At 38.4% G+C, this 19996-nt stretch overlaps 2 protein-coding genes across 4 annotated transcripts; both read right to left on the bottom strand.

Annotated features, from left to right (window-relative positions):
- Positions 1-2653: 2653 nt before the first annotated feature.
- LOC147761168 (uncharacterized) lies at positions 2654-6067 on the bottom strand. Its single transcript, XM_087015201.1, has one exon. It carries the CDS (start codon positions 6065-6067, stop codon positions 2654-2656), a length of 3414 nt encoding a protein of 1137 aa, XP_086871327.1.
- A 1555-nt stretch (positions 6068-7622) lies between these two features.
- Positions 7623-18451, bottom strand: LOC112042032 (uncharacterized). Of its 3 annotated transcripts, none has more exons than XR_015335079.1 (2): positions 18343-18451; positions 7623-9120 (listed from the first exon to the last, which is right to left on the bottom strand). XR_015335079.1 is itself a non-coding variant. In XM_087015575.1 (2 exons), exon 1 carries the CDS (start codon positions 12317-12319, stop codon positions 11294-11296), a length of 1026 nt encoding a protein of 341 aa, XP_086871701.1. In that variant the 5' UTR covers positions 12320-12519; the 3' UTR covers positions 7623-9120; positions 11231-11293. The 3 variants fall into 3 exon arrangements, 1 of the variants encoding a protein (XP_086871701.1); XR_015335078.1 differs by lacking the exon at positions 18343-18451 and adding an exon at positions 17424-17740; XM_087015575.1 differs by lacking the exon at positions 18343-18451 and adding an exon at positions 11231-12519.
- Between the last annotated feature and the right edge of the window lie 1545 nt (positions 18452-19996).

Below are 19996 nucleotides of genomic sequence, written 5' to 3'. Positions count from 1 at the left end.
ACGGAGTCTTGTTATCCTTCATGCAGTTTTATGGCTGGGATGAACACTGCAAAGCAGAAACAGGCTTTACTTAGCTTTACTTGATGCACGACAGTTTAAACAAAAACAGTCTGCAAGGCTTGCTTTGATTTGGCGTTAACCTTACACTGGGTTTAAAAGAACAAATATAAATATGTTCGATGGATTAAATGCCGGCTTCGTTATATTTTAACTAAATGCGTTCATTTGCACAGTTACACAGATAATATTTTTAAGTTGTCTGTCGTTCAGCACGCATTATAGGCGAGTAGCTAAATAGTGACGGTGATCAATCCAAGCTCAATCTTGGCAAGTATCGTTTACAAAATAGATCATGTTGAATAAACTTAATTACGCTTTAATAAATAATCAACACACGGTTCGGTTATTGTCACTTGAAAGCTTTCGATCAAAGACGTTCAATGAAATCACAAATCATTTGACGATTAAAAAATGGACATGTTCAAGGGGCAGTTTTTGTTTCAGCTAAAGGGACTTCAGGTACAGGTAGAGGGTTCAGTTACGTGTTTCATCGGATGATAGCATCACGCCCTAGGTCTAAGCGAGTTGAATAGAAGCTTTTTATCCAAACATCCTATTCCTAACTACTGAGTTAGGACAAAGGTCTAGTAACATGCACTGTGCAATTACTATTAAAGGATCAGATGCATACTTGATTGTTTTTCCTCTGGTGTCGCACGTATGCATCCTTTCTTGAGTGATCTAAAACAAGTCGCTAGTGTACCATGTTTCTCACTGTAGCAAAATATGTTCGACATAGTGTTTCTGAACGGCAGCCGGAGACACAGTAATTGTATAGGCATGCTTTAAGCTTGTTCGAGAGATAATAACAGTCGGGTTTACAATAGATAGCGAGCTATAGTAAGACCCCCTCCTCTTTAACTGATGATTTACACTTTTAATTGACCGTACTTTCGTATATTGTATGATCATACAGCCAGACTTCCCCCTGTTGCACGTCGTAGTTGGATTGTCATTGCGCCTACATTATGTCAATGCACCTCATTTAATTTCAATATTATAATATAAGCATAATATAAGTAATATGTTATTTCCTTATTCCTCTTTCATTATCATTTATGTTTTATAAATACTTGAACGCTTGAAAGCAGATATTTCAAATTAAAAAGTAAGTACATAAATGAATTATACATTTATAAATTAATGCAATAGGAATTTTTTGAGACAGATTGATGCTGACGCTCATGTATTTCAACCAAACAAACAATAATTAGTTCAATTTTTGACTGCGGAAATTTCATATAGGATGAAATAACTGATAACAAATTTAACTAGCAGTTTGTTAGTAACACTAAAAACCAGCTGCGCGTGCCAAACTAGTGAACAAAAGGACAGTTCGCTTCGCGTGGCACGCCTTAGCATGGGTTTAGCCTCTTCAAGCTATAATCCTTTCGCCGCAACAAACAATAGGGACCTTCTGGCTGATGTATCCTGCTGTTCATTACACCTAGTTACAGCGGATTGTCACGCTCGCGCTGGGCCACAGAAACCGGCGTCATGGGGTTCACTCGTATTAAGTATTGTGTTATTCCACCTAAGCTATTGTGTTTGTACGTGTAGCTGCACTCAGTCAAATAAAGGAAGTCTCTAACTGGTTGAATTTTATTGAATTCAAACGTAAAACTGAAAGAAAATAAAATAAAACAAAATAAATAACAGAACAAAAATTGTAGCGAAAAATACTGAAAACAAATTTAAATACAAAATAACCTAAAAATTGATAACAAATTTACACGAAGTACATACGAAAGTGTAAGAGAAAGGATAGACGGAAACGTTGCAAAGACCCAAAGCCGGAGAAGTTTACGTTACTTTAGCGTTGAAATAATTTACCTTACCCCCGACCAAGTGTGCTAATATCGTTATAAAAGGATAGATAGAAACGTTGAAATACCCAAAGCCAGAGAAGTTTACGTTATCGTTGAAATAATTACCTTTTCCTCCGACTGGGTGTGCTAAAATGGTGTCGTTAGAGTATCCGTACCGTTCTGTGTAAGAAAGTGAAGTGAGCAAAAAGAAATAGAGAGGAGGCTTTATATACGTTGTGGAATGAAAACTGTTCAGTGCAGGGTGTGGTACAGGCATGTGACGGTGCGGTTAGGTAAGTGCGGTGGCCTGTAACGTTATAATTAGTAGAGAGAGAGAGAGAGAGAGAGAGAGAGAAAGAGAGAGTAAACAGAGAAAGAACGGAAAATGTACTTCGAATGAATAATGAGAAATAAATAAATAAATAAAATAAAATAAAATGTCGCGGGCAGTTACACTCCCACCAAAATCAAAATGATTTTAAGTAAATAAAGAAATCTAACTGCTACGTTATGAATACGCAATTACCACTGAATGCTAGCAATTAGAAAAACAGTAAATTAAATGTAAATGAACCATTAAACGGTTACTGCTGGCTTTCCCTTATTGAAGCAATGTACGTTATACAAATAAACTTAATGAATCCAGTCTTTCAATGATATATAATCATTTTAAGCAAATATGTAGACTCGTTCCAATAGTGTCCATTATCATCAGAAATATATCACTGTCACTGCAATAAAGTCATTGTAGTAATGTCACTATAATGTATGTACACATGTAAACACTAATTTTCAACCAATAATACCAGTTTTTGTACATTTCGCTCAAGAATGGAAGATCGCAAAGTTCCAGAACAACCCGTTCTGACTTTAACTCTTCTCACAAGTCCGTCATCGTCTGCATTGGCTTCCACCACTCGAGCCAGAGGCCACTGGTTTCGAGGAAGTTCTATATCTTTGATCAAAACAACATCTCCTTTCTGCATATTACGACGAGGTTCATGCCACTTCTGTCGCAGAGATATTTGACTGATGTATTCCTTTTTCCACCTAGACCAAAACTGTTCTAGCAAATATTGGACGCGTCTCCAGCGCTTTCGTAGAAAGAGATCTTCCCTGACGAAATTACCTGGAGGAGGAAACGGTATGTCAGCCTTGGCGGTCAAAATGTGATTTGGAGTGAGCGGTTCGAGAGTTTTCGGATCATTGATTTCACTCACTGTTAATGGTCTGCTATTGACGATCGACATGACCTCGTAGAAAACGGTCCTGAGAGATGAATCGTCCATTCTACCTGGGCACAATTGAAGCACGGAATTAAGAATTTCCCTCACAGTTCTTATTTGCCTCTCCCACACTCCTCCGGTGTGGCTTGCGTGGGGCGCATTAAGAATGAAGTCACATTGTCTTTTGGTTAGAAACGTTGCTATCTTGTTGCTGTCCACTCGATGTTGAAATTCGTTAATCGCGCCAATGAAGTTGGAACCTTGGTCTGAACGGATCTGTCTAACAGCACCACGAATCGCAATGAAACACCGTAAAGCGTTGATGAAAGAATCAGTTGACATGTCATCTAACAACTCGATGTGGATTGCACGTGAACACATACAAGTTATCAAAAGTCCATACCTTTTTATTTCTTTGCGTCCCTGTTTAACGAGAAAAGGCCCAAAACAGTCTATACCGCAGTAGGTGAAGGGTGGCGTTGGTTCTACGCGATCCTTGGGTAAATCTGCCATTTTCTGGGACTCGGTCGGCCTTCTCAATTTTCTGCAAGTAACACACTGACTAATGAATTTTGCGACGACTTTGCTGCCACCTACAATCCAAAAACCAAGGGATCGAAGCTTGTTGAGAGTCATACCTCTGCCCTGGTGTTGGGAGTCCGTGTGAGCATAATCAAGAATCAGTCGCGTGACATGATGATTCTTTGGTAGAATGGCTGGATGTTTTAATGGCGTTGGAAAACCTGCTTTCCGTAATCGGCCGCCGTCTCGAAGAAGACCATCTTCAAGAACCAGATCTAGGGGGTAAAGCTGATGCGTCTTAAGTAACGTGGTAGCTGCATCGAGGGCACTGACTGCGTCTGGAAATGCCTCGCGTTGGGTAAGCATAACAAGAGGTTTTTCTGCCTTTCTTCTTTCTTCAATTGTCAGAGGCTGTGTTCCCTTTACATGATTTGCAATTCGTTGGATCCTCCCCATCGCAGACACGGCTTTCCACCAACAAGAGAATCTCGTGAAGAGGTCAAGGATATTTGGCATTGTAGACGTAACAGTACACAATGAAAAGGCTCTCACCTCTGGATCCCCCAACTGTAGTTCTGTAGTGACACGTTCCAGTTTCACCTGCCGTTGCCTAGGAAAGGAGGGTCCAGTCAACCGTGGTGATTTGGAGATTTCAGAAACGCTGCCTTTGTCATGAGCGAAGTCCTTTTCTATTACTCTGATGACCTCTCTTGAAGAACACTGAGGTAGTTCTTTGACGGCTGTACGATGAGCAATGACAACGTTGACATTGGCACTTGGAGGAGTAGAGTATCCCACCACGCTCCAACCAAGCAGAGTCTGGACTGCAAAAGGCTGATTTTCTTTTCCAATTAAGACCTTTCTGGGAGCTAGAGCCATCGGACAGTTGTACCCGATCAAAAGTCCTACCTCACATGACTGTAGGGGTGGTAACTCGGCACTAAGTTGCTGTAAATGTGGCCACTTACTAACTGTTTCCGTCACTGCAATGTGAGATCGATTTGCTGGTATGAAATCTCTGGTGAAACAGGCATTGATGGGTACAATTTCAGATGAGTTGAAGGCTCTTACTTGTAAACTGGAAATCCGGGAACTGTTAATAACTGTGTTTGAGGCGGTCATTGTTGACAACGATAAACGTGCGGGCTGTCCGATAATATGCAATGCTGTGGCCGTCTCTTGTAGAATAAAGGAAGTGTCGCTCTGTGTGTCCAAGAGAGCATACGTCAGGATTTCTTTTGACGGATTTTCCCTACTGGAAACCCACAACGGAACTATCATGGAGGTGCTGTCATCTTTACCTTGGTCAATCTGAAGAGAATTTGCTACCTGGTACTCTGTTGTAGGTTGTGGGCGAGATAACCTAAAGTTGTCATCATGTAAACACGTGGGATGTCTTCCCTGGCATTTTTCGCATCTTAGTTTCCTTTTACAAGTGTTGTTGTGATGGCCGTGACGTAAACACCCGTAACATAGATTGTTCTCACGAATAAAAGTGCGTTTGTGATCAAGTGTCAGAGATCGAAAATTTTCACACTGTGAAATGAAATGTTCTTTCTGGCAGTAACTGCAGACATACACAGGAGGACTGGAACTAGTGGTAAGAACTTTGGCATTACCTTTGACCTTGTGAACGGCAGCAGCAGTCGTAGCGTTGAGGGCGTGTATCGACGAAATCGGGTTGCAGGCAATTCTTGCTTCCTTGGTCACAAACTCCACAAACATCTGAAAAGGAGGGTATTCACCTGTAATGTCAATACACTGCGTCACTTCGCGGTTCCACCTCACTGTCACCCACTCTGGCAGTTTGGCGATGAGCTTCTGGTTTTCTGTACAATCGTTTAAAATGCGTAGATCAGGCACGTATGGAATTGCATCATGGCAGGCTTGTAGAAAATCACCGAAGTCCCTCAGAGCTACAGGGTCGTTGGTTGGGATCTTAGGCCACGTGTCTAGTTTGTCTCGGAAGGCTTTCTGTACTAGGAAGGGGTGTCCGTAACGCTCATCCAGAATTTTCCATGCGCTGTGAAATGCAGAGGGGCTGTTGCTGTAGAAAAATCCTTCAAGTGCTTTACGTGCTGGATATCCCACATACCTCTTTAAGTAGAAGATCCTTTCTTCAGGGGGTATACCTTTTCGTTCTATGAGCATCTGAAAGGATGTCTTCCATTCTAAGTACTGTAGTGGATCTCCAGTAAAAACGCTGGGTTCTGGTATCGGCAATCTGTTAAGGTTCAGGGAATCGGTCAGAGCTTTAACTAGAGTGTTCATATCCTGTAGCGACGACGCAGGTGTAGCGGCGCTGGTATTCTGTGAAGTGTCAACGTGACTCCCACCATCGCAAGGCTCGGCCTGATCTCGCATCTCGGTTGTAGCAGAATCACCGGTAGAGCGTTTGGCACTGGTCATATGCTCTCTTTCACGTTTTCTTGCTTCTAAATATTCTGCCATTCTTTTTGTCACTTTCTGTTTTCGTTGAGTCCTTCTTACACTTTCCTCTGTCTCACTGTCACTTTCGGGTTTGTCCATGAACACCAATTGTCCGTTGAATAGCTATGGGGATGGAGATTGCACCGTTGGCCCCCACGGGAGGAGAGACTGCACCGTTGGCCCCCACGGGAGGAGAGACTGCACCGTTGGTCCCCACGGGAGGAGAGACTGCACCGTTGGCCCCCACGGGAGGAGAGACTGCACCGTTGGCCCCCACGGGAGGAGAGACTGCACCGTTGGCCCCCACGGGAAGAGAGGCTGCACCGTTGGTCCCCACGGGAAGAGAGGCTGCACCGTTGGTCCCCACGGGAAGAGAGGCTGCACCGTTGGTCCCCACGGGAAGAGAGGCTGCACCGTTGGTCCCCACGGGAAGAGAGACTCCACCGGAGATAAGTTTTACTGTAGCTGCACTCAGTCAAATAAAGGAAGTCTCTAACTGGTTGAATTTTATTGAATTCAAACGTAAAACTGAAAGAAAATAAAATAAAACAAAATAAATAACAGAACAAAAATTGTAGCGAAAAATACTGAAAACAAATTTAAATACAAAATAACCTAAAAATTGATAACAAATTTACACGAAGTACATACGAAAGTGTAAGAGAAAGGATAGACGGAAACGTTGCAAAGACCCAAAGCCGGAGAAGTTTACGTTACTTTAGCGTTGAAATAATTTACCTTACCCCCGACCAAGTGTGCTAATATCGTTATAAAAGGATAGATAGAAACGTTGAAATACCCAAAGCCAGAGAAGTTTACGTTATCGTTGAAATAATTACCTTTTCCTCCGACTGGGTGTGCTAAAATGGTGTCGTTAGAGTATCCGTACCGTTCTGTGTAAGAAAGTGAAGTGAGCAAAAAGAAATAGAGAGGAGGCTTTATATACGTTGTGGAATGAAAACTGTTCAGTGCAGGGTGTGGTACAGGCATGTGACGGTGCGGTTAGGTAAGTGCGGTGGCCTGTAACGTTATAATTAGTAGAGAGAGAGAGAGAGAGAGAGAGAGAGAAAGAGAGAGTAAACAGAGAAAGAACGGAAAATGTACTTCGAATGAATAATGAGAAATAAATAAATAAATAAAATAAAATAAAATGTCGCGGGCAGTTACAGTACGTTCGAATTTTGAAGGGATTTATACGGCCCTCCATTGTTTGTCCGCCCCCTTCTATTCACAAGATTGGGATTAAAACATTTCGAACGATGTTACACCGGTGTACAACGGAAACAAAATTATTCCGACCACTGTAGATACTCCAGCGCAGTAGACTACTGCAATCGTACTGCAAACATGCTTCAAATCTGCTTCGATGTGGGAGCTAATTAGCATATTTGAAACATGCTTCTATCATGCTGCTAATCTACTGCATTAATGCTCCTCCTCTGTACAACCCTATGTAATTTTTGAAGTAGAATCGCAGTAGGCTATACTGCATTTCTACTGCAAATATGCTCCACACCACTACTGCGTTAATGCTTCTTTGCTACTTCGATACTACTGCATTTTCGTGCGGGTAAAGGGGGCTATAGGGTTAGTTTGACCTAAGTGGGTCAAAATCTAGGGCGAGGCTCACCTGTACAAATGAATGGGAAGTGGACTCTCTGTTATGTGGGACTATCTGTCACGTCACACCGACATTCCAGTGAATGAGTTACTGAGTGTTTACATGGCAATAATACGACCAACACTAGGGTATGCATGTTAGTTTTGGCACCCTGGCCTCACCAACAGTTTAAAAAGAACTTTCAAAATATCACATCCTTAAATCTAAAATCAAAAAGCACATCAAACTGTTAACACTTTATCACTGCAACAACCATCACAAAAATGTACATTAATGACCATAAAATTCACCACATTTTACTAACATGGAGTGAACAGTTTTATTACCTACGGAGTGCCCAAATATTTAAAGTGCCAAAACTGACAATAGTGAAAGCCTCGGGGACTATTACACCCTGGGTATTGTGAACCCTCCAGTAATTTTATTATTTAACCAACTAAATCCAAATATCATTTAAAATGCAGAAAAATAAAAAAGCCTTTAAAATATCTTTTTTAATGTAATGAAAAAAATGTTTTACTGTCCGATATCTTGTATTTAAAATTACCATTCTACTTAAATATGTACCTTGCAGCTTTAAGTTGCAAATAATGCTTTTATTAAGCCTAAATATAATAATAACTTCTTCCAATACTTATTATTTAAAGAATGAGTGGTCAGTCAAATACAGTTTACGTCATATCTCGATCAACATTCATTAATAATTCATTACAGTATTGAACAGTAACATTTAAATGTTGCAGTAATAATGAAATAACTACAACTAACTCAGTAAATGTGAGACGCCACCAGATGACTGAGGCTTTCGCTTTGCATCAGCACATTTAAGGTCTTCTTAGAAGATCGCATGTCGGAATCCAAAATCAGCACATTAAAATTGACATCAACAGAATGTTTAGCAGTAACATAATTCGAAAGAGTTTTGTAAACGTGAGATAAGCAACCAGGAATACGATGAAAGAGAAAATCTTCAGCAATGGACCTTGCGCTATCACAGATGGTCTTGCCCGCTTGCATGGTTGCGCTCAAACTTCCATGCTTGAACACAAGGTACACGCACCCAGCACCTGCAGCTCCTACTACCAAGCAGAATATAACCTTCTCCTTATCGAGGTTACGTACGAAAGATGGAACTATGTTCTGCCACTTGTTTGGCTCCCTAGGACGCGGAAGAAGGATCACGTAGTTGAGATGAAATAAATTGATGATGGCCTCTGCCTGTGCTAAAGGCCCACTGCTTGCAGTCTTTAGTAATGCCGAAATGTTTTGGGGATCCAGGTGTTCAATGCAATAAATTTGATCTTCTGGCTTCATAAACTGTTGAGCAGCGATGATTTTAACTGCTAATTTGTAATTTCCCTTTTCTTCTTCTGCCCTCTGCAGTTTTCTTGTCAGCTCGTTAATTATTTCATTCTTGTCACGGTCATTCATGTTGGCTTCGAAGCGGTACCTTCTGAAAGAAAAATCCAGTTTTTCAATAGATTTGCACGTTTCTAACACGTGTAAAACTCATGCAAACTCGAGATGGACAAGGTCCAAGTATGAGTAATTCGGAAATATATTTTAAGTATTTTAAATTAAAAACAAGTCTCTCTGAAATTACTTAATTAAGAAATATTGAATAGCGTTTTGTAATATGAGAATGGGAAATTCTTTGGGAAAATAGAATATAAATACTTGTAGATTCTGTGAAGAAGTGAGTCAGTGAATAAACGTTCGAAAGCTCCAGACTGCTGTCGTCATTCCTCACTATAATAAAACCTTATTTCAAGAATATTTTGGTTAAATTGTATCTTTTACTTTTTATTACTTTTATATTAGTTTTAATTTAACTGTGTGGTATTAGATTTTACATACATTTGTACACGCTGAGACGCATGTGAAGCCCGGTTTTAAGAAGTGCATTTAAATATTGTTATCGTGAAAATTTACACCAATGATATCCCTTCTTAAAATTATAATTTTGACTACCCAAATCATACCTCTAAACCGTTCCAAATGGCACCGTTTGCCCCCTTAAGCGGGCCCGAACTCCACGCAAACTCAAATAATCCTGGATCCGCCCCGTAGGGACGAATGTCACCCGTGCAAAGTAATGGGAAATGGACCACAGCTTGAGAAAAATGAGAGCATTACCACTGGTAATCCAGTTTTGATACGGGGTCAGTATTTCACTACTTACTATTCATAAATTTCTGTGTATAATATACTATTAAACATAAGCATAATTGGGTGAACTGTATAATAATATATTCACTTTGGAATCTGACTAGAGAGTCAAATGACTCCAATTTTATTCTCAGTACCGGCTTTCGCGGTGAGGGTTACCTAATCGCGGTACATGCACACCGCTGGCTGCCATTCCCTCTGCCCACCCCTAGCCGTTTCTCTCCGCAAAAACGATTCTGGCTTCTCAGAATCGTTTTTGAAAAAACGACACTAGTTTCTGGTTGCCAGAATCGTTTTTCGAAAAACGACACTGGTTTCTGGGTGCCAGAATCGTTTTTGAAAAACGAAACTAGTTTCTAGTTGCCAGGTTCGTTTTTGAAAAACAAAACTGGAAACTAGAAACTAGTCACTAACTTCAGCGCTCTAAACATCAAGTGTGCCTTATAGCTGACGTCACGTATCCTAGTGGTTTGTTTTTTTCTTATTTTAGTCTATGAAGAAAACACACAAGTAGAAATCGTTTTTTTTTCTTTCATAGTTGATCTTCAATGATGCGTTTTCTTTGTCTATTACTATAACTCAATTCAAAGGTGACATTAGCAGAACCACAAGTAAAAGGCTCTTTGTTTGAGCACTTGTATTTAAGATTACACACACAGTTATTTATAGCCTCCCCCCCCAAAATGCAGAAGAGTAGAGATAGGGGCGTGCGGTCTTCAAAAAGGCCTGGCCCGCGGCCTTGGCTGAGGTCCCACCTCAAATACCACGGGCTTTTGTTTAAGGTGTAAAGTGTCATAAACAGAACTTTTTATTCCATGTGCCATACATTGGGTAACATTAATGGGACATGGGCAACATGGCGCCGATCTTGTGAGCACGCTTTCAGCTTAGAGTATGCATGGTATTTTGCTTTGTATTCATAAATTTATAAATTTATTAAACTCATATAAAAATCATCATTTTTAACTTCACAGAGTTAGGTAAGCACGCTGTTTAATTGTCATTTTCGGGTGAGAATTAAAAAGTTTAAAATACACAGCAATGTTTGGAAAGAATATACATATAGGTGGGTACCCCTGTTACTTTCCATGTTCCATGTCTGTATGTGTGTGTGTGGAGAGAGTAACAAGTAAAATGGCTGTTATTTGCTGTAATTGGGTTGTAACAACAGAAGGGAGAAGCAAAATTCATTCTAAAATTAAGTAAAAGTTTCTCAGTGTATCTCAGTGTTTATCACATCCATAATACCCTATGATATTAATCTGGTGAAGAAAAAAGCATGTTGCCTTTGCTATTTTTACGTGATCCAAGATGGCCACCATTTTCCTTAAAAGTACTTATTTGTGAAAAATAAATATGAAAATTCTCAGACACAAGCCTAAAATTTTCCGTACCGTTAGCTTACGGCCAACCTGGTCGAAGGCCTTCATCAGACTGACGTGAGTAGTTGTTCACACTCACTGACCGCTAGATGGTATAGCGGCCAGGACCCTCTTATAAATGTCAGGTAGATCAACCCCCCCGTCCCTATTCATGGGTGGCTGGTGTCGGCTGATGTGGATAGCCTCTCGTATTTTCCGCGGGATGTCGGATGATTCAGATTCAAGAATCTTAGTTGAATTCCAATCTATACTGTGGCCGGTGTCTATTACATGTTCAGAAATGGCAGAGCTGGTATTGCCTACAGTCACTGATTTCCTGTGTTCACTCACCCTGATCTTCAACTGTCTACCTGTCTCACCAATGTAAAAGGAATTACAGTCATGGCAATTGATCCTGTATATTGTCCCACAACGGTGATCTTGGGGGGTTTTGTCCTTTGGTGCCACTAGGTGTTGTTTCAATGTGCACTGAGGTCTAAAAGCTGTGTTGACACTGTGCTTCTTGTAGATCCTGCACACTTTCTCTGAAATTCCTTTACAATAAGGGAGGATCACTAGCTGTTTTTTTCCGACTGTATCTGTTGGCTCACAGTTAGTTAATGCTGTCTTATCCTGGCGAAGTTTGGTCTTTAGAGCCCAAGGTGGGTAACCACACATCAAGAGAGCCTCATCTAGTGTCTTGTTCTCCAAGGTCTTGTCTTCCTCATTAGTCACGATCGTGTTGCACCTGTGTTTTAAAGTTCTTACTACCCCCAGTTTCTGATGTAATGGGTGGTGCGACTGGAAGTTTAGGTATTGGTTGGTATGAGTGGCCTTCCTGTAGACTTTCAGACTCAGGTGGCCGTCGTTTTCACGTGTGATCAATGAATCCAGGAAAGCAATAGAATTGTTATCCTCTAGCTCTCTAGTGAACTTGATGTTACGGTCTTGGCTGTTGATAAAATCGGTGATAGCAGTTATGTGGTCTCTGTGGCAGATGGTGAACGTGTCGTCTACATATCTCAACCAAAGACGTGGAGGATTGGGCATGGATCCCAGTGCGGCTTCCTCAAAGTTCTCCATATACAGATTAGCCACGATCGGACTGATTGGACTGCCCATGGCTGCTCCATGTCTGACATTTATAAGAGGGTCCTGGCCGCTATACCATCTAGCGGTCAGTGAGTGTGAACAACTACTCACGTCAGTCTGATGAAGGCCTTCGACCAGGTTGGCCGTAAGCTAACGGTACGGAAAATTTTAGGCTTGTGTCTGAGAATTTTCATATTTATCCAACAACCAAGCTAATGAACCTTTTTGCTTACTTATTTGTGGGCTTCAACTGCCAGAGAGACAAACAGCTCATTATTATTTGAAATAGAATTAGCTTAAGTCTGTTTCTCAGTATTTATCATATTTCTGTTACCCCTATCAGGCTTTTACATACATCTGGCGTATATGTATTAAGTTTTTATCTTTGAATAGTTTGAAAAAAAAAAAAAACCGAGATGGCTGCGATGTGGTTTAGGAATGTTAGTATATGGGGACTTACTAGTATTCCCAATGCAAATGGTATTCACCTTGCGGTTTTCACACCAGATGCTTAGGTCATAGAGGTAATAAGGGTGTGAGAAACACTGACAAACAAACCTAATTTGATAATGAACAATATCTTCCTGACAGTTTTTGGAATGCAATGCATTAGTATTCCTAGGGTTTATGACAGTCATCTTGGGTTTTCTTGAAATAAACACTTGTATACCACCAGATATATATCACACAGGAAATAAGAAAAAGAAAAACCTGGAAAACAAGCCTAAACCAATTTTATTTCTTAACGAACTCTAGATGGCTCCTTTGCAGTAACTGAAACCGTTGTGCTAGTATTTCTCTGGCAAATCTTGAATGTTTCTCAAATATCAAGGAACACACATGTGTAATTCACTTGATATAGGGGTAATAACAATGTGAGAAACACTTACAAACGAATTTTTAATTTATTTTTCTACTTTATGATGGACCGCATATTCTCTTAAAGTAATTGAAACCCGTGTGTCATTATTCCAATAGCAAATGACAGCCGTCTTGGATTTTCTAAAAATGCACAAGGATCCACTTTGCTTGCAAACCACCGCGGGTAGATATTATGCGAGTAATAAGAATGTGACAAACTTGGAAAAACAAACTGAATTTAACTTTAATTCTTTTTTATTTTGTAATGGACAGTATGTTTCTCTGGTAGTAATTGAAACTCAGTATTCCTGTAAGATTTAGATTACCTTTGATTGTGTTAGATGAGCCGGGTGATGCATCCAGCACAGCTTGGCCCACCCCACTCCTAATGGGCATGAAAGTAAATTTTGTACTAATAAAATTCTTATGTAAATATCCCCTTTTGCATCTATTTTGCAAAAAAGTAAAATAAAAGGCTCCATTGCACACACCCTAGTTTTGTTACATGTACATATGGCTTAACCTTCCACACTAGCACTATTTTTAATAGCACTGTATTTTTTATTGCCAAAATGCTATGAATGGCTTCTGTTATCAAGGAGGATCAGTGAAAATCTACTGATTTTGTACATAGCCCAATCAAGAGACCATCAGCCTGAAATTTTTCACCAGACATTAACCAGATAAAGCAAGCTAGCCACTATACTGATGAGGATCTGCTAGATGGCCAGTTTGAAATCAATGTATGCAAGGATGCCCCTGATTTAATCAGAGCCTAAATACAGTCAAGGCACACATCTAGCGCCTGGTACATCCTATGGATTCAGACCTCCCGTGGCAGAACTATAACCATCAGTGGCAGGTACTGTCGGTGCAAAGTAGGTGCTCAGACAGTTTATCACTTCAGTACTGTAGTATATCGGGTTGGCCATGAGGCAGGGATACAATCGAAAATTACGTTGTGGAGAAGGCTGTTTGAATGCTGCATGTTAACCAACATCAAGTGATGACAGTATAAGAGAGATCGAAAGTGTTTTGGACAGCACATCTGCTTAATAATCTATGGATTCTTATATATATATATATTTATTTTCATATTTATATATTTTGTATAATGTGACTATTGCAGTGCGTTCTATACAAGGTCCATATCACACATATAATCATGTGAAGTACTTTTTTTGATGAATTAATTTCATTGTCCTACAGATTATTGACCATAATTGTTACTATGTCTACTTTTTTATTCAGTTTTTACTTTAAGATTATCATTATTTTGGACAATATATACCTTGTTTATTTCATGGTTATTGGAAACATTCCAAGTGCTTTACAAACGATTTTTTTTGTTACTGTAACAGCTTTTTGTAAATTGGTCATCAATACAATTATTTAGACCAACAAATGCTGGGTTCGAGGAAAAGTTACATAAAATGAATAAATATGCTTAAACAAGTATATAATATAGAAGAGTGAAATCAGTGATGGCTTCTGTGAGAAAATTACATAATACATCACCCCACCCTTTCTTCTCTAGAATGAAAAAATACAATTTGTTTCCCATTTACTTGTGCCACACCACAAGTATTTAACATATAACTCCTTTTTACGCCAAATGACACGTTTCAATAAAAATATTTAAAATATTTATGTAATATATGTGCTACAACAAGTTGCTCTGATTTATTAGACTGCATACAACAGGTAACCCAAGCTACCCCCCACATATAACCCAATTAAATACCGATATATTCAAACCAAATATTCTTTTACACGCAAAAAATATATGCATAAACTTTATAATAGCAAATTATTTTTAAAATTTGAAGATGGCATTTTGCCAATGTGTTATAGTGAGGAATAACGACAACAGTCTGGAGCTTTCAAACGTATATTCACCGACTCTCTCTTCATACAACTTCACAAATATTTAAACTCAATTTCTACGTACTGATCACGCATTTACTTGTTTTCTTTTCCATTGTCTTTGCGTGATTACAAAATATTTTCCATTTGCATGTTGCAAGTCACCATGCAACATTTCCTTGTTAGGTAATCCCTAAGAGACTTGTTTTCAGTTAAAGATATCTAAAATATTATTTGGATTACTCATGCTTGCACCTTATCCGAAACTCAGTTTTCAAAATGTTATCAAAAATGATCAAACGTTATCAAAATGATAAAACGACTTTGTAGAAAATACTTTTCTCTCAAAATGATGAAAGTGACGATCTCAAAATGATGTTAGCACCTCTCTCAAAAAATTTTTTTCTTGTCAAAATGTTGAAAGTGACAATTTGAAAATGATGTAAGCACCTCGCAAAAAATTTTTTCTTGTCAAAATGATATTTTCATCATTTTCGTACAAACAGCGTTCCATACTTTAATTGTTATCTGTAATTAGTGAAAGCGTAAGTCATTCGCTTTACTACATATGGCTACCAGCACTCATCCTTTGTTTTTAGTGCCACTTGCTGTTTGGGAAGTGCCTGGGCCTACTGTTGAACAATTTAGTGGTGCTTATTGTCTTTTGAGCTTCCTTTTGGACTGAACTTGGAACGACTAAAATGGCCGTATCAGTTGGGCCCGGGGTTTTTATTGGGCGCTCTATTCACCTTTGGTCAGGCCTAGATTGCATTTGCGCAATACGATATATCGGTGTACTTTACCTGGCCAAGGCAAGATATGATAAAAAAAACTTTCATATGTTATCTGAATTGTCAGCTTTTTATCAATGTGATAGTCTGAGACAATTGTTTTAGTATCCAGAGGTTAATCAAGTGTTATTACGTACTGTACGTAACTATTTATAAAAGCTGTAACTTAAGACACTATGTGCTTAAATTTTCTTGGGAATACGTTTTGTGTTTGCTTTTTAAAACTAAGTTTTAATCATGAATACCTATTTTTTAAAGAATATTCAATGTATATAACATTTACCTTGATTAAAACTTACTATATCAATCTTCAAAAATAAATCGTATATTTAATTTGCTGTTTCAGTAAATGCAAGGTTTTCATCAAGAAAATTGAATTAAAAAAATTGAAAGTAATGGGGATAATTATATATTTTTTTCTTTTCCCGCTCACTAGTATAGGGCAGACAGTATATAAACATTGCAAAACAGTTTGTTAGCTTCTCTGAAATAACTCCCGCCACCTTATTTACCCATAGCTAAGATTTATTTTCAGCTAAATATGGTTTTTACATAATACTGCTTTACTTTGGTTTTACAAATGAGGCTTCATGTTATATTTTTTGTGATGTTTGCCAAAACAATTCAGATTTTTAGTAGTTTATGAATACTTCCTTTTTTCTTTTTAACCTTCATTTAGTCTCAAGAAAAAGCGTAATTAATTAATTATATATTAGTTGGTATCTTATCATGGCAGATATGATTAAACAAAAAAATCACCAAATTTAATCAGGAAATCTAATCAGCGTCAAGTGTCATCCATGCAATATATGACTCACTAGTGATACATGAGTTCGAATCCATTTTTAGACTCGAACCCTACACAACAAATTTCCAGAAACAATTTAGGAGTCTTTCATGAACTCAAGTAATGCGAAAAAGAATTACGAAAAAGGAAAAGCACAAAAAGAAAGGATTAAATATTATTGAAAATAATTAATCAAATTGATATTAATCATTCGTAAGTTTTTCATAAACGCGTTACGCAACACTCTGCAATTTTTACACCAGCATTGTCAAAGATTGGTCACATTCCAACGATTATGCATTAAATTGATTAAGCTCGAGTGATATCATGACCCTGAATTTACAAAATGCTGTTTTGTCACGATTGGTAAACTATCTAAAGAGTATGCGAAAAATAAAATACAATATTTTCCACGGTCGCCTGTACCTTGCATATGGATACGAAATCTTTCAAATCATGCATGTGTCCAATCACTCGCACGGCCGAATGTGACATTTCACGCGTTATTGTGTAAAGAAAAAAGAGACAGACTTAACATTGGTATTCCTTAGCGTCATGGTTCACCTTACACACAGACAACACATATTCTATACAATAAAACAACACCATATACATACATGTAACCTTATCCACTACTATCAATTTTACACCTTTCACCTATAGCATGTGAACAATTCCCCCTTTTCCATTTAAACCTATACTTTTCATACGAACATTGGGTCTACATGAGAAGTCATTTGATCAAAAAATCAGTATGTAGACTCTACACCCGATGTAAACTTGCTACTGAAATCCGACTGTACTAAATTTGTTTCTCAGTTTCACTTACTGTTTGGGAAGTGCCTGGTCCTACTGTTGAATAATTTAGTGGTATCTTGCGGTCTCTCGTTTTTTGAGCATCCAGTTGGACTGAGCTTCAAGCACAACACAATTAGAAAATGGCTGCATCTGTTGGGTTTTGGGGTTTTATTGGGCGCTCTATATTTACCTTCGGTCAGATCTAGATTCCATGTGCACGATACGATGTATCGGTATACTTTACCCCACCCGAGATAAGATAAATACCTTTTCCATATGTCATCTGAACTGTCAGCTTTTCATCAATAATTCAGATACAAATGCCATTTGTTTTTTTTACCCAAAGGTTAGTCGAGTGTAATTACATATGTAACTGTAATACTGAGTTTGAATTATGAATAGCTTAATTAAATATTAGACAATGTACAATGTATATTAGACACAGTATCTTATAACGACACATATCATCACATTTTGGTCATAATATTACTCAAAGTTAATCAATTTAATGCATCATAGTTGGAATGTGCCCAATCTAGGACAATGCTGATGTAAAAATTTCAGAGTGTTGCGTAAGGCTTATTTAAAACTCATGAATTATTAGTATCAGTTTGATTAATTATTTACAATAGTATCGTAACAGGACGATAGCTCGGGTTTGATATTGGTTTATTCTCATACAAATATCTGTAAAAATATTATACACAAATTAATTTTAAACAATGACATGAACAAAATTTGAACAAAGTAAGACGAAAGACGTGGAAGACAGAACAAAGAGAAACAATAGAATAAGAGTTAATATAATAAACAATGCCAAAACACCATAAATAAATAAATAAATAAATAAATAAATAAATAAATAAATAAATAAATAAATAAATAAATAAAGTAAGAAATATGAAATTTAAACCGTGGATTGATCCTTGATTTGATATAATTACACTCACCTGCAAGAGTACAAGAACAATTATTTCAACTATTCCAGCCTGCAACGTCAGCCTGCAACTTTCAGGTGCAAGTGCAAATGGTTTATGGGGCGTGGTCTTCAAACCCGTGACATCCACGGACGCAAACGAACATCCACGACACACACCGAACACAATCACAACAAACACGACATATCAGGGGCTCAAACCTTACAGTATTATAATCCTTTCTTTCTGTGCTTTTCATTTTTGATAATTCTTTGTTGCATTATCTGAATTCGTGAAAAATTCTTAAATTATTTCTAGAAATCCTTGATCTAAGATAAGGACTTCAATCTCATGTAGGACTAATCAGTTATGCCTCGAAGACGCTTTACGCTGAAGGTAACTTGGAGTATTGTCAAATTAACCAAACTAAAAGCGCGGACTTGGGATCCTTTATTTTGGTAATTTGATGATAGAGATATTATTATAAACTATTTTCACGTAAACCAGATTATTGTTGCCAAAGCTTAATTCATGTATCCCAATTATTGTAGTCAAAGATTAATTCATGTATCCCAATAGTCAAGCAGGCAGGCTTTTTTTAAATATAGAAGAAAGTGAACTGATCGCTTTTTCGCCCTCAGAAGTATAGGGAGCCCACGTGTATATAATATTGGTCAGACCTATAAGCCTCTTCCGGTACGGAATATTGAGTGAGGAATTTAGCCTAGGTGTACTGTGCCCTGCATATGACGACATATGATGACGTTTCGATAACAATAGATTCAAGTGTAACTGCTTGCAGCTCTAAGGTGTGAATCTCCAATGAATCTGATAGTGGTTGCCCTATTGTAACATTTCCAAAGGTCTGCCTCGTTCATAAACATTTTCCTTTAGTTCCCCATTTCCACTGTCCTCCACCTTTCCACCAGCGTCCATTCATGTATTCCTTAATAGTTGCCCTATCACAGTTTCTCCCCTCTCTCCTCACCTTCTGTTTCTCTGTATTCTCGTGGTAAAAATAGCGAAACAAATAGATTTTTTGTGGATTCCACAGGGGTATGCTTTCTTTCGTCCAGTATCATGGTATCTTTATGCTTCAAAGTCCGTGTAATTTAAGTATACTGTACCCTAATGAACATCACAATATGCGACGTAGGTTCCATTAAAGAAATCTCTCACCGGACACACCATGGATTCATTACCTGTCACCTCAATTCGAAAATTACTTCCCCCGGACGACAACACGGTCTTATTTGTCGAGATCTTTGTACTTTCTTCTATTAAGACATATATAATATGGGTTTTAGACATTGCCACGTTGACACTGTAACTGTAATTCACAGTCATGTTTGAGTAGCCAAAGTCTATTTTCAGCACTAGGGTTGAAACTCGACCAGGCACGTTTCAGTTGTTCCTTCTCAGGAACAGCCGTTTTCTTCGTAAGATCATTCTCTTGATACTCATGGGTCGTTTCACCGTTGAATGGACTCATATCGGGTTCTGTTGTTCTCCCAAAATTCGACCAGGTTCGTCCTAGTTGTTTCTTTTCAGAAACATCATTTTCATTTCTGACCGAGCCGTGTACATTGTACATCTGTACGTCTGTTGGTCATTTCATGTTTTAATTGAACCCCATCGGGTTTCTTTGCTTTCCTTGACGGCTGGATAGCAATATCTGTATTGTGAA

Source organism: Lingula anatina, chromosome 6 (genome assembly GCF_051362555.1).
Source record: "Lingula anatina isolate TDL-2025a chromosome 6, LinAna3.0, whole genome shotgun sequence".
In the NCBI taxonomy this organism is placed as follows: domain Eukaryota; kingdom Metazoa; phylum Brachiopoda; class Lingulata; order Lingulida; family Lingulidae; genus Lingula; species Lingula anatina.
Note: the sequence above shows the minus strand (reverse complement) of the source record. Positions and strands in the feature narration are given on the sequence as shown.